Genomic DNA, 13,794 nt, shown 5'->3' with positions numbered 1-13,794 from the left:
ACTCCAGGACTGGTTTTGGTGTCAGTCAATTGTGTATCACACAACACAACACAGAGAGGGACACACTTTTGTTTCCCTGGTAACATCTATAGCACTACATAGTTGAGGTGCCAGAACACAATAGTTTTCAGAACTGATTTCTGCCCATCAACATAACCCTAGATTTTTATTTTGAGACTGTTGATCTGCTTGTAAGTCCAGCCCCTCATTGTGCCCCATTGCTGATTGTGAAAATCTTATTTTACTGATGAAGGGGAGTCCATTAATGCCTTTATTACCCCTAACTTACTCTGATGTCCTTCACACACACAACAAGATTGAACCAGTTTCATCCCATCACCTTGTCTGATTTTTTAGAAAGAGAGTCACTTTAAGAGTATATTCCACCCCCGCTTGATGAATTTTTAGAAAGATTTCACGGTTCACTGTCATCACGGGTATCATGTCCTCCGAACGTGATGAGCATATGTCATGAGTGTGTGTGTGTGTGTGTGTGCATGCATCAATAAACCTTTTATTGGGAATTTGACATCTATCTGTTCTTACCGGACAACCTGTTGCGATTGTCACCTATTAGAACAGCCCTTGACGTCACTCCAGTCATAGAGGGCACAATTTAGGATTTAAGAAGATCCCCCTCCATTAGAAACATTATGAAACACATATGTTCTTCGTGTGCACTCCAGGGAGTACCGATCAAAGCCGTTTGTTTCCTCATCGGCTTTCATCCATTTTTACAAATAAAATCTTCATATGAGATATGAGCGGTAATATTACGATGTATTTTACACGGCGGTATCAGACGCGCCTTCTCAAGCGTCTCATCTCTCTGCGCCTTCTGTTGTGCGTGCGCAACGTTTATGAATGAGGGATGGAGAGGCTGTCACTCATAGACATATAGATGCTGTCACTACCCGATCCAAGTCGTGCATGCTCAGACACAAACGGTTTACGGAATAAGGCTCAACGTCAACATATGGGGTTGTCTTAATGCATAATGTGGGTATATTTAATGTAATATTTAATTATTAAAAGTGTGGAGACGGAGTCAGGGTAAAGGCAAATAGTTTGTATTATGAAGAAGTGAGAAAATATAGCAGTAAGTAAAACAAATAAAGCATTGGCACTAGCCAATAGAACTTGACAGGGAGAACAAAAGACATCGGGATATCCAGTAGCTATATCTTTAACTTCTTTATTATACACATGTTAAGAACTTACAGCTGTATACAATGACCAAGCGTCTTAAAATATACCGTCTTTCGCGAAGTTCCCCAAGCTGTAGCTAGCGATTGTAGCGACTTGGATCGGGTAGTGACAGATGCGAATGTAATCCATAGCGGAGACATTTAGCGTAAAAAAACGATATGCTAATTTCTTCGATAGAACTAAATCTGTGGACCAGACTATAGTCCAGGCGAGGGCGCTAGCAAACAGTAGCCTACAGAAGCAGGTAAATGAGTACAACTTCCTGTTTTGAATACTAACGAGGAACAGAACGGGACATGTTTTGAATGGAGGACCAGGCTATCATGTGAGAGTTATCGCAATGGAAAGTTTTTAAAAAGTGCGATACATAAATGTTCGAACAGCTGACGATATGTTACGACAAGCCTTCGGTCTAAGTGGCCTGTTAATGTGAAGTCTGAGAAGAACGCGAAATAGTCTACAAACGTCTTACTACAGGTGCGTCTCTACGGCAGTGAAGTGAAAGTGTTGGATATGTACGAAATTAATAGTAATCTGAGACGTACCGGTATGCCTGTCAACAACAGAATGTTCGAATCGAAATACTTTTTAATGTGTGTCCAATTTGTTGGCATTCATTAATTTGTATTGCAGATGTTCTAACTCCCTAAGGGTTTGATTTAATGGCAACTTAGTTCAACAGCAGTTACACCCATGGCGTCATCTTTACAGAGCGGTACGTACCCAGCCTTACCTTGATTTTCAACTTGACATTAGGCTTATGTTGTAGTGAAGAGTGGAATCATGGCTAATGTCGGCGTTTTCCACACCATTTATTTAAACAAAAGGACAATTGACACATAATGGCAAACAAGCAGGGATCTTAGACACATAACCAGCGTCAAGTTATCAGACACTTTTTTTTTTCTGTGGTCCCCGCACTTCTTATGTTTACGGTGTCCATTGACTTCCATTCACTTTCTTTGCAGTAATTCGCGCCGTTGGAATAATGTATGCATCGTTTCACTTGTATGATACACTACCATACCCGAAGGACGTATACACAAAGAATTGACAAGAGTTGCAATTTCGAGAAATTTTAACCTAAATCTCTGACCCAGTCTAAAGCCCATAGGATCTGATATTTTGTACGTTTTTGTTGTAAGGGATGTGACTGTCACTAGTGCTGCTGTTTGTTAGGTCTGCTTTCTGTTTGAAGCCTTGACAGGAGAGGACCCAGAAGAGGCTGCAAGTGGCTTCTCTCCTGAAGCTCAGGATGGGAAAATTGTAGCTCAGGGTGGAGGCCATGTCCTAGCTCCAACCTTCACAGGCAATACAGTTCAGGGAAACATCAACATCAACTCAAACATTCATCATCATTATCATGGTAAGAAAAGCACATTGAATTCAACAGTACATTATTTATTGATGCCCTGGTTTGAGTGTTAATATAGAGGACATGCTTCATCTACAGTGCTGTCACACTCACACTCACACACACACACACACACACACACACACACACACACACACACACACACACAATTTCATCCTTTTTATTCCCTGAAGGTCTTGGGACAGGACCCTGGTAAATTCAGATTTATTCTGAGTAAACTTAAATTACTATTTCAAGATTATATCAAATTAAAACTGAAACATTATTTCAAATAATAATCTATGTTGTGTGTAACATTGTTCTTTTGTAGATCATACCTCCAAAATGTATGATTACAAGACATCCATCTGCACCACATATAAAATCGTGAAGGAGTATAACTCTGGACCTGGTGAGAATGTGCTGCTGGCTGACCGCTACACTGAGCTGCTGATCGTTGAGAGAAACAGAGAGCAGAGAGAAAGAGAGGAAGAGATCCGCTTTAGAGGAAAACATCACCAGCAGGTCTTAAAAACGAGGGCCAGTGAAGCATACAGCAGAATCTCTGTTGACCAGTTGTTCAAACCCGATGACGGTGGAGATGTTCCAAAGGCAGTCATTCTTCAGGGCAACTCTGGACATGGCAAATCCATCACTGCTCAGAAGATCATGTATGACTGGGCCTCAGGAAAAGTATTCAAAGACCTGTTCCACCTTGTTCTTCACCTTAAATGCAAAGAGCTTAATGAAATCTCAGAGGCATGCAGTCTGGTGGATCTCCTGAGCTACTGTCCAAGCTTCACCAGTGAGACAGCAGAGGTGCTGAAGGACTCAAAAATGAAAGTGCTCTTCCTCATTGATGGCTTTGATGAGCTCAAGTTCTCATTTGAGAAAACTAGCACAGTGCCACCTAAAGACCCTTTCACAAGAGCTCCTGTTGAGGTCACTCTGGGTGCTCTGCTGAAGGGGCTTCTCTACCCTAAGTGCTGCCTGCTGGTCACCACCAGGTCCACTGCTTCAGACAAACTGAGCAAGCTGCTCAGTGATTCTCAGCGTTTCGCTGATATCCTAGGCTTCACTGAGGAGGGGGTGAAGGAGTACTTCCAGAGGTTTTTCAAAGAAGAGCTGCTAGCAAAGAAAATATTTGACTGTGTGAAGACCAATGAGACTTTGTACACTGCCTGCTTCATCCCTGTCATCTGCTGGATCACCTGCACAGTTTTCATGGAGCAAGAAGAAGAAGGCATGGACATCACTAAGGAACTAGAAACAACCACCTCTATATTTGAGCACTTTGTGTCCACTCTGCTGAAGCATCACTGCCAGGGTTTGAGTCAGCCTGAAACACTGCTGAGGAGCCTGGGCCAGCTGGCAGAGAGAGGGTTACAGGAACATCAGGTTCTGTTTGATGAGAAGAGTTTGTCTGAGGCTTTCCCTGATCCATCACAAGCAACCAAATACAATCCTTTCCTCTGCAAATTCTTTTTAAGGAGGAAAGTCAAACAGGAAAGAATGTACAGTTTCATGCATCTGAGCTTCCAGGAGTTCTTCGCTGCTCTCCAGTACCTGATGTTGGAGAATGAGGAAGAGGCACTTGACAAACTGCGGGAGTTGTTTGGAAACGTTGAACGTTTTAAACCTGTCGTTCAATTCCTTTTTGGGCTTTCAAACAGAGACATTTACCCAGACCTGAATAAGCAGTCCAGGCCATCCATTAAAGCTTATCTGAAGAAGTGGCTTCTAAGCGTTTTGGAAAATCACAGAATGCATCAAGAGGGTATGCTGCATATACTTCATTGTCTCTATGAGCGCCATGAGGAGGAGTTTGTAAGGGAAGCCATGGGAGTCTGGGGTGAGGTGAAGTTTGACCGCATTCCCCTGACGAGGACAGACTGCTGGGTGCTGCTGTACTGCCTGCAGTGTTGCCCAATCATCAGAGGCCTGTGGCTCAAGAAGTGCAACATAACAGCAGAGAAGCTGAGGATGCTGCAGCCTGCACTGAGCAGGTGTGAGGAGCTGGGGTGAGTGTGTTTCCTAAGAGAGTAATGTGTCTTCAGATTGCATAAGATATGTTCATATGGGATGACCAAGATTGGCATAATATTTGTTAAGTTTAAATTAACTGCGTGTTGGTTTACAGAGAAATCAGAGTAATGGACCGCCAAACGTAGCAATTGGTTTGATACAGTTGAGTTTACTGGTTTTAGGATTGGACAAGATTCAGTCGGAGATGCAGAGTTCACAATAGCTCTGTCACCCACGGCTGGAGAAGGCGTTCTGAATTTTACATGTGATCACAATTGGTTTATAAGTCCAGTCTTCACTGATGGTACTTTCTGGGCCCCACACGTATACGCCTCTCTGTGACTTGCATGTTTCCGTCGTAATTTCTGGCCTGACAATTAAGTTTCTGTGAGTCTCCACTCCCTTCCTACAGATAGTTTCCCTATCTCATCTGTCTCCTGCCCAGGCTGCCCTACGACCTTGGAATTTATGTCACTGGTCATTAGGGATGGGCATTCGATTAAATTGTCTTAATCGATCGTCGGGAGAATTAACGATCGATTTTCGATTAATCATTAATATTTTTATGTTAAAATTCACTATTTATAATATATTAAAATGCAGTGAAAATAGAAAAAACACAGCGTGTTTCCTCATTGAGATCTTTATTACAAGATGAACAACTCTTGTGGCAGTTAAACTTACAAGATGGACAACTCTTGTGGCAGTTAAACGGGATCCGCTCAATGGTTACACTTGAAAATATGCGCTGCTGTACTCTTAAGCAGCGAAGCCGACAGCTAGAAGCCGGTGCTCATAAACACAACTGACCCTCGTTTTTTTTTTTCTATAACTAATTAATCTCACATTTTGAAATTCATTAATCAAGATTCATCGCGATTAAAAGTTTGTTTTTCTTCTAAAGACTAAATCTTATAAATTAACGAGTAATCACTTCAGACAGCGTGTGTTTTAGACACTGTTGTTTAATGGTATTTTTTTCGTGCTCTCTCGCCCTCATACAAGGAATGTATGCGAGACACAATGGTGCCCCTCGATGGTAAATCGTAAGAATTCTCCCCTGAAGCAATTCAAATCACCTCCGAGTCAGTCGAATCACATTCGAGTCAGCCCACCGTCTTCAACTATGTTGATGGGCCGACAGTCACCGGCAACCCAAACTGCTACAGCGTTGGTAACCTTTTCACGGACTGGTCTAGTTATTTTACTAGAGAAGTCGTGGAGTGTGGGTTGGTGACCATCTAACCTGGGACTGCTTTCTGTCGGGTGCTTTGCATTAAGGTGATAACTTAAAGACGAGCTGCTTCTGTGATAGCTTGACATTCTGTGATAGCTTAACATTCAGCTTGGCAAATGCTACATACAACTTTAGTTTTCTCCATTGTTCCGTCATTTTGCCTCCTAAACAGAAACTTTCCGCCCAACAATCCCTCAGCTCTCTCCATCTTCAACTACGGTCTCGGTCTCTCCCATCTAACTGACTGCAGACATGCGGCGGTTTCGTGCCATGAGTCAACGCACACCGGAAGTAAACAAAGTTGCGTTAACTGCGTTCAAATATTTTATTGTGTTAATCTCGGCCACAATAATCTCATAGAATAACGCGTTAACTTTGACAGCCCTAAAAAAAAAAAAAAATTACACGCACACTACGCAACAGAACATGCATTAGTTTTATCGATGAAAAAATAATGTCATCGAGGAAATTCTTAATGATCAATTAATCGATCGTCGATTAATTATGCCCATCCCTACTGGTCATCCTAAACTTGAAAGCATGTGCTTTGAATGTTATCTTAGGCCCCTCTGTCTGAAACCTGTTTTCCAACTGCCTTTACTGGTTAAATGGGCATACATTGTTAATAGAAATAAAATGTCAATAAATTCATACCTAAACTGAATTTATCTTACATATTCTAGAAATAGCTGGATATTTTCACATAGCACTAAAACACCTTGCAATCTTGCTTTTATAGTGAGTGGCTACAATACAAGAAGTGATTGAAGGGAACCAAAAGTAAATTATGTCATCAGAATAATCGTGCCAGATAGACCTTTTATGCAACTTAGTATTGAGTATTGTTTTAACATTCATCATAAATGCTTATACATACTGTATGTCTCCTAAGTAAACCACACACAAATACACAATATCAAAGGTCCTCTGTGGTTTTGTCAGGTTGTGGGCAGGTGTTAGTAGGAACGCCACCCTTGCTCCTGTCAGTTTTTTACAGCATGCAGTACCATGTTTCAGTGAGTCTGCTACCTATTTTATACTCCCAGCACAAAGCATCAAAGACATGCTGGGTCAGAACAGTAATCATTCCATCCCTAATATTTGATTTGAAAGTGCTGTTAGAGCACCACGTGTGGGTCTGGAGGAAATAAAGCACCCATTGGGCACTTAAATGAAACCCAGCAATGAAGATGGATTTTATACTAGTTGAGGGTTCAAGTAATTCTGAAAGAAAGTATTAGAGTCTTGAGATTTTACACTCTGTATAAGGCACCAGTCTACTGTTTTTTTCAAACATTGAAGAATTCAGTGTCAACATGTTCCTTTCATGTTCTGTATCAAAACAGTTCTGCTCTTTTCCTGAGCCTTTGACTTGTTAACAGATCATCCAGGGCTCTCAAGTTTTGAAGACAGGCAAGAGTGACATATCCCCCCCGGCCACGCCCCGCCCCCATTCCACCCGCTCCGCCCCTGCCGTATGCCCACAGACCAGCCCCCCCCCTCCCATATTATTATTATTAGTGTTTTGTTGTTGTTAATAATAATTGCTCAGACTTGCGGAAAAGATTTGACACATGGCACTGAGAATTCAACCAATTACAAAGTATGTATTCAATTTGGGAGAGAGAGAGAGAGAGAGAGAGAGAGAGAGAGAGAGAGAGAATTATGACTTGTGTTGTTTATTGTAGGTGTTTGTTGCCTTTTTGGACTTTTTATATCATGTTTGGTGTTGGTTCCCATTTGAAGCAGTTTGGCTCAAGCCCAGCCATTTTCAGGGTCATAATTGAGGACAATGTCCCATCCAGAACCAAGCTGTTTCGGGTTGATGTTTTGTTTAAACCAACCATGGAAAATACCCTCTCTGCATCCGCATTAGAGTGGGGTAGCACTAGGACCAAGGATGCAATCTTGGATAGCCTCCCAAATTGGTTCAGGCCAGTCACCTTCGAAAAAAGGAACCAGAGGCCTCTATTACTCAAACATTTTCCTTTGATTGTAATTATGATGAGCAAGTCATGTTGTGTGTGCAAAATATTTCTTACCTTAAGTTTAACTTTAAAAGGGGTAGATAAGATGTTCCCCCATCTTACTCTCATGCTCTGGTTCACATACCAGTAAGCTAGGATGCGTACTAAGCTACTGGGCACACACCTAAGCTTGAGTTTATTAAACAGCTTAAAGTGGTGTACGCGGTCAAATGCTTTGGATGCATCAATAAACCCTATAAGCATAGTAGAGCCCTGCCTTCTATATGTGTCTATTGCTTCTTTCAGAGCATAAATACATAAGTCAGTACTATGCTTGGGCTTAAAGCCAAACTGATTGTCAGTGGTGGTTATGTATTCACTTATCCTGTCAAGGATTAATCTTTCTAGCACTTTGGAGAGAATACTGGCAAGTGCTATGGGTCTATAGTTATCAATACTTCCGATTTTACCAGCCTTATCTTTGATAACCGGGACAAGAACTACTGACAGCATGGAGTCTGGCAATATACAGTGCCCTCCACAATTATTGGCACCCCTACTGAATATGAGCAAAACAGGCTATAAAAAAATATGTCTTTGCTGTTTATCCTCTTGGTCTTTCACTCAAAATATTCACAAAAATCTTACCTTTTCATTGAAGTAAAATAATTGAAAGAAAAAAAAACTGTTGACATTAAATAAATATTTTTCCCCAAAACATGTGTTCACCTGTTTGATAAGGAACTCTTAAGAGGTCAACCATGACTTCCTGTTCCACTGGCGAACAAATATGAGGTGACACAGGCCAAATTCCATTAGTCATTCATCACTATGGGAAAGACCCAAGAACACAGTGACAATGTGTGACGGAAAGTTGTGGAGCTGCACAAATCAAGAAATGGACACAAGAAAATCTCTAAAGAGTTGAAAATACCCATTTCCACTATCATGGAAATAATTAAGAAGTTTAAAGCGACAGGAGATGTTAAGAATCAGCCTGGAAGAGGACGTGTGTGTACATTGACCCCACGCACCGTGAGGAGGATGGTTCGACTGGCAAACGAATCTCCAAGGATCACAGCTGGAGAATTGTAGAGGTGAGTTGAGTCTTGGGGTCAGAAAGTCTCCAAAACTACCATCAGACGCCACCTACATCACCACAAGTTGTTTTGGAGGGTTGCCAGAAAAAGCCTCTGCTGTCAATCAACTACAAACTAAAGCGCCTACAGTTTGCCAAATGTAAGTCAGACTTTCAATGGGGCCGAGTTATATGGTCAGATGAGACCAAAATAAAGCTTTTTGGCAACAAACATCAAAGGTGGGTTTGGCGTAGACAGAAAGATAGCCATACAGAAAAGACCCCCATACCCAATGTGAAGAATGGTGGCGGATCTTTGATGTTGTGGGGCTGTTTTTCTTCCAAAGGCCCTGGACATCTTGTTAGGATACATGGTATCATGGACTCCATCAAATACCAGCAGATATTAAATGAAAACCTAACAGCCCCCTCCAGTAAGCTTAAAATGGGCCGTGGATGGACCTTCTATCAGGACAATGATCCGAAGCACACCTCAAAATCAACACAAAAATGGTTCACCGACCGCAGAATAAAGGTTTTGCCATGGCCATCACAGTCCCCCGACCTAAACCCCATAGAAAATCTGTGGGATGAGCTGAAGCCGAGTACAAACGTTGACCTCAGAATCTGAAGGATCTGGAGAGATACTGCATGTAGGAATGGTCTCAGATCCCGTGCCATGTGTTCACCAACCTCATCACGCATTATAGGAGAAGACTCAGAGCTGTTATCTTGGCAAAGGGAGGCTGCACAAAACATTAAATTAAGGGGTGCCAATAATAAACATTTTTTTTCTTTCAATTGTTTTACTTAAATGAAAAGGTAAGATTTTTGTGAATATAGCAAAATATAGCCTGATTTGCTCATATTCACTAGGGGTGCCAATAATTGTGGAGGGCACTGTACCATGAGTCACTCTCCCAGTAAATCAGATAGACAATAGCACTGCCAACCTGGGGCCAGCTAACTTTGGGTGCTCTGCTGTGATGTTGCCCAGGCCACTAGCTTTCTTGTCTGCAAGTTGCCCTATGGCACTGAGAACATCATTGGGGTGAAAACAAATACTTTCCTCATCTATTTTGCCAAGGGCTGCCTAATATTCGTTTAGAATTATAGGCTATATATATTTTTAATAGGCCTACTCGAATGTATTATAGCTTATTAACGAAGTTCGGAGTCAAAGCTATAGTGAAAAGGCAGGCTGTAGCCTAAAACTTTGTTGGCTACAAACACTCATTAGAAACTGATGCTAATTATATGGGAAATATTCTCTAACTGCAGTGAAGTTGTCATTGCTTGTGTCAAACCATTGTGAATTTGTTGTAACACTAAAACAGGAGACTTATTCTTTGTAGAAGACTGGTGCTCGGAGCTCCAGTGGTTTCCTCAGGTGAACGAAACTTTCGGAAGATCAATCGCGCGCAATTCCAGGATGCTTTATTTTCATTGGTTGCTGGATTAAATCTTACCCAGATACAACAGATACAAAAGATACGGTTTTCTTCTGATTGGCTATTGTGTAGCCCATTTCTTTTTTTTGATTGGCTGATAAGTGGCACCTCACGGCAGAACTCCACGGGATTCGGGGAGACGTGCTTGATTCCTCCATGGTGAGAGCAGCGTGGCCAGGTCATGTTTGCGCGCTGCGGCACATTAAATAGCCTAGAGGTTTTTTTTCAGCGTGAGAAATACGATGTGTGGCGGGAGTGCGTGACTAAAGACCGAAATGAGTGACTGTCACGCTCAATGCGTGACACTTGAGAGCCCTGCAGATCTGTTGTTGTAATCATATTCAGTACAAAATGTCACACCAGCCAGTGGATTTGAATGTGAGTATTTCTACTCATGGGGTACTGTGGCCATGTGGAAACATCTGGCCATCAGTGTTTTCATACATTCAGCTTCATCTGTGTGTCGTGCTGTGGTCTGTTTGTGAGAGAGCTGATCTGTTGTGGTTGAATAGTCTGATGGCTGTCTTCATGTTGTTAAAAGGTTAACTGTGGAGAACCTGTCAGATGATGATGTTTTTGACCTGATCTCAGCTCTGGGGGAGGGAAAGATCCTGACTAAACTGAGGTAATCATTTTACATTTTTGATTTGTGATTATATAGAACTTGAACAACTTATATCTTTTTAACTCTACATTAGGTAGAGCAAATAAAGTGTGTTCCTTGTGTTTTATATGTCTGTTGTCTTCCCTTCTGTTTGTGCCGTCCAGGACTAAATCCAGTTTCTACCCAGTTTAGCTTTGCAGTCTTGGGGAGTAACATTAACAAATCTGCCATCCTGTCTTCCTTAGACAAAGTTGATCTTAATAACAAACGGGTCAGGGTTAATTAAAGTAAAGAGAACATAAACACACATGTATAATGTCCGAGTGCATAATAAAGAGACCAGAAGAGAGAGATTGTGATTGGTCTGTATGTGCTCATTCACAGTGTGGTAGGGAGCAACCTCTCACCTGAGAGTGTGAAGGAAGTCCTCAGTGCTCTCTCCAGGCAAAAGTCTGTGGGTGGTGTCCATCTGTCTGTGACGACCATCACTGTCCCCACCGCAGCCCTGTGCTTGGACTTCATTCAGAACACAGAGACCTGTCGTGAGCTGATGTGAGAACAGCATGATTGCTCAAATTAACTGATTATCATAGCACTCAAGGTTGATTAACTGCAAGGTGCTGAACTGATTTGTGTGTGTGTGTGTGTATGTGTATGTGTGTGTTTGTGCTGAATAATATATTTCTATCTTTTGGTGGTGTACTCTGAAAAGCGGGAAACAATTAACTCTGTGTTTGTTCTTTTATTGGTCAGTCCCCATTGATTCTGTGCTCTGATTGGCAGGCTTAAGGATAATTCAAGGCCACTATCCGTTCTCTCTGTGGACAAAGACTCCGCAGGCCTCAGGTGAAACCTCCCTTCATGAGAAGCTTCACTATCTGTGTTAATGGTGTTGTATGTAAACGTTACAGGTTGCACCTGAAGAGTGAGCATTGTTTGTAAATTGTGTTTCAGGCTGGATGTGAAATCTCTATTTCTTTCCATAATATGTTAGAACTAAAACACCTTGCAATCATTTTATCACAAGTATGACTTATTGTGAAGTACAACAATACAAGAGGTGATCAAAGAGAATCAGTCAAGTGCCATTTATGGGGGGACATGAAAAAATTGCTGTCACGAGAGCTAGCATAACTTCATAACACCGAATTCTCTTATAACATTTACAAACAGAAATTCAACGTCATTTTTAAATTCTCTAAACGGCATTAAATGTACTAACACAAAATATCTACTCACAGACAAAATAATGTCCAAAGTTCAAACGCAAACGAAGAGCAGCGTTCAGTGAGCGACTATAGGCAAATGAGCTCCGTTTACGATTTTTCAAAATAAAAGTCCCTTATTAGCCCCGTATTTCTTAAACTGACAGAAATATTAATTTCATAGTAACATCAAAATGGGTTAAAAACGATTCACTGATGTTACAAAAGTATGGCTTTCTTGTTTTAATATAATGAAAACTGACTAAACAGGCAATATTGTATTAAGAAAAAGTAAAACACACCCCAACATGCTGATAAAAGGATTATGCCTTCATTAAAGTTGGTTGAACTTGTTCAGAACACTGTAAAGAAAGGGTAAAATATGTTTAGCAGTCATTATTCTGGTCATTCACTGTGAAAAAACACTTGACACACAGATCACACAGGTAAAAAAGGATTATCTCCAATGCCAGGGTATTGCCATGTGACATGTATCACACTTTACTGATGAAACTAAAGATTGTGTCTCAATGAAAGGGGGGTGGAATATGTTCAGGACATTCCAAATATTAAATAAAATGTGTGAAGTAGTTGAGATTTACGTCCCTGAATGCTCCACAATACTTTAAACATAGGCCTACACAGGCGAAAATGCATTTCTTCAATGGCAGGGCCATGTGACACGTATCACTCTTTGCTGATGAAACTAAAGATTGTGTCTCAATGAAAGGGGGGTGGAATATGTTCCAGACATTCCAAACATTAAATAAAATGTGTGAAGTAGTTGAGATTTACGAAGTTCCTGGGACAATTCTGGCACTCATGAAAGTTCTCATCTGGGATTCGTTCTTAACGTTCGCAATTCTTAATTCGTTCGCATCTCCAAACATCCAAGTCCACAGTGAGCTTCTCCTAAAGTTCGGCTTTACTTGGAGAACCACGAACTTCCAGCTTGTAGTGGCCAGCGACTCGGACAAGATCATTGCGTGTAGCAGTCAATAACGCCTCCATTTACATTTACATTTACATTTAGTCATTTAGCAGACATCTTTTGTCCAAAGCGACGTACAAGGGAGAGAACAGTCAAGCTAAGAGCAATAAAAAACATTGTGTAACAATAAATACTACTTTACATGAGAATTAGAAAAAGAAAACGACCTAGAAAGGAAAAAGAAGTGCAGATATGTAACTGCTGAAGTGCAAGTTAAGCGCTAGTCAGGTGCCAGTTAGGAAGGGAGGTGCTCTCTGAAGAGTTGGGTCTTCAAAAGCTTCTTGAAGGTAGAGAGGGACGCCCCTGCTCTGGTAGTACTAGGCAGTTCGTTCCACCAACGTGGAACTACAAATGAGAATAGTCTGGATTGCCGTGCTTGTACAGACGGCAGTGCCAAACGGCGCTCACTAGACGAGCGCAGCGTCCTGGGTGTAACATTTGCCCTTACAAGAGCATTTAGGTAGGTGGGAGCAGAACCAGCAAGCACTCTGTAGGCAAGCATAAGTGACTTGAACTTAATGCGAGCAGCTACCGGCAGCCAGTGGAGCTCAATGAGTAGCGGGGTGACGTGTGCCCTTTTCGGTTGGTAGAACACCAGACGCACAGACGCGTTCTGGATCATCTGTAGTGGTTTCACCACGCAAGCCGGCAGGCCCGTTAGGAGGGCGTTGCA

The 13,794-nt window shown here is 41.7% G+C and overlaps 1 protein-coding gene and 1 long non-coding RNA gene across 2 annotated transcripts in view; both read left to right on the top strand.

Annotated features, from left to right (window-relative positions):
• The first annotated feature begins 1,465 nt into the window (after positions 1 to 1,465).
• LOC122130449 lies at positions 1,466 to 2,498 on the top strand. The gene is made up of 3 exons (XR_006151884.1): positions 1,466 to 1,686; positions 1,843 to 1,924; positions 2,408 to 2,498. It is a non-coding gene; the product is annotated as an uncharacterized LOC122130449 (long non-coding RNA).
• A 410-nt stretch (positions 2,499 to 2,908) lies between these two features.
• LOC122130448 (NACHT, LRR and PYD domains-containing protein 1 homolog) overlaps positions 2,909 to 13,794 on the top strand; it is a 33,685-nt gene continuing 22,799 nt past the window's right edge. Inside the window, exons 1-4 of the mRNA XM_042705183.1 lie at positions 2,909 to 4,584; positions 10,863 to 10,946; positions 11,310 to 11,477; positions 11,709 to 11,771. Coding sequence (XP_042561117.1) covers positions 2,909 to 4,584; positions 10,863 to 10,946; positions 11,310 to 11,477; positions 11,709 to 11,771 — 1,991 coding nt within the window. The remainder of the gene's footprint in view (positions 4,585 to 10,862; positions 10,947 to 11,309; positions 11,478 to 11,708; positions 11,772 to 13,794) is intronic.

This window comes from Clupea harengus, unplaced genomic scaffold, assembly GCF_900700415.2.
Source record: "Clupea harengus unplaced genomic scaffold, Ch_v2.0.2, whole genome shotgun sequence".
Taxonomy (NCBI): domain Eukaryota; kingdom Metazoa; phylum Chordata; class Actinopteri; order Clupeiformes; family Clupeidae; genus Clupea; species Clupea harengus.
Note: the sequence above shows the minus strand (reverse complement) of the source record. Positions and strands in the feature narration are given on the sequence as shown.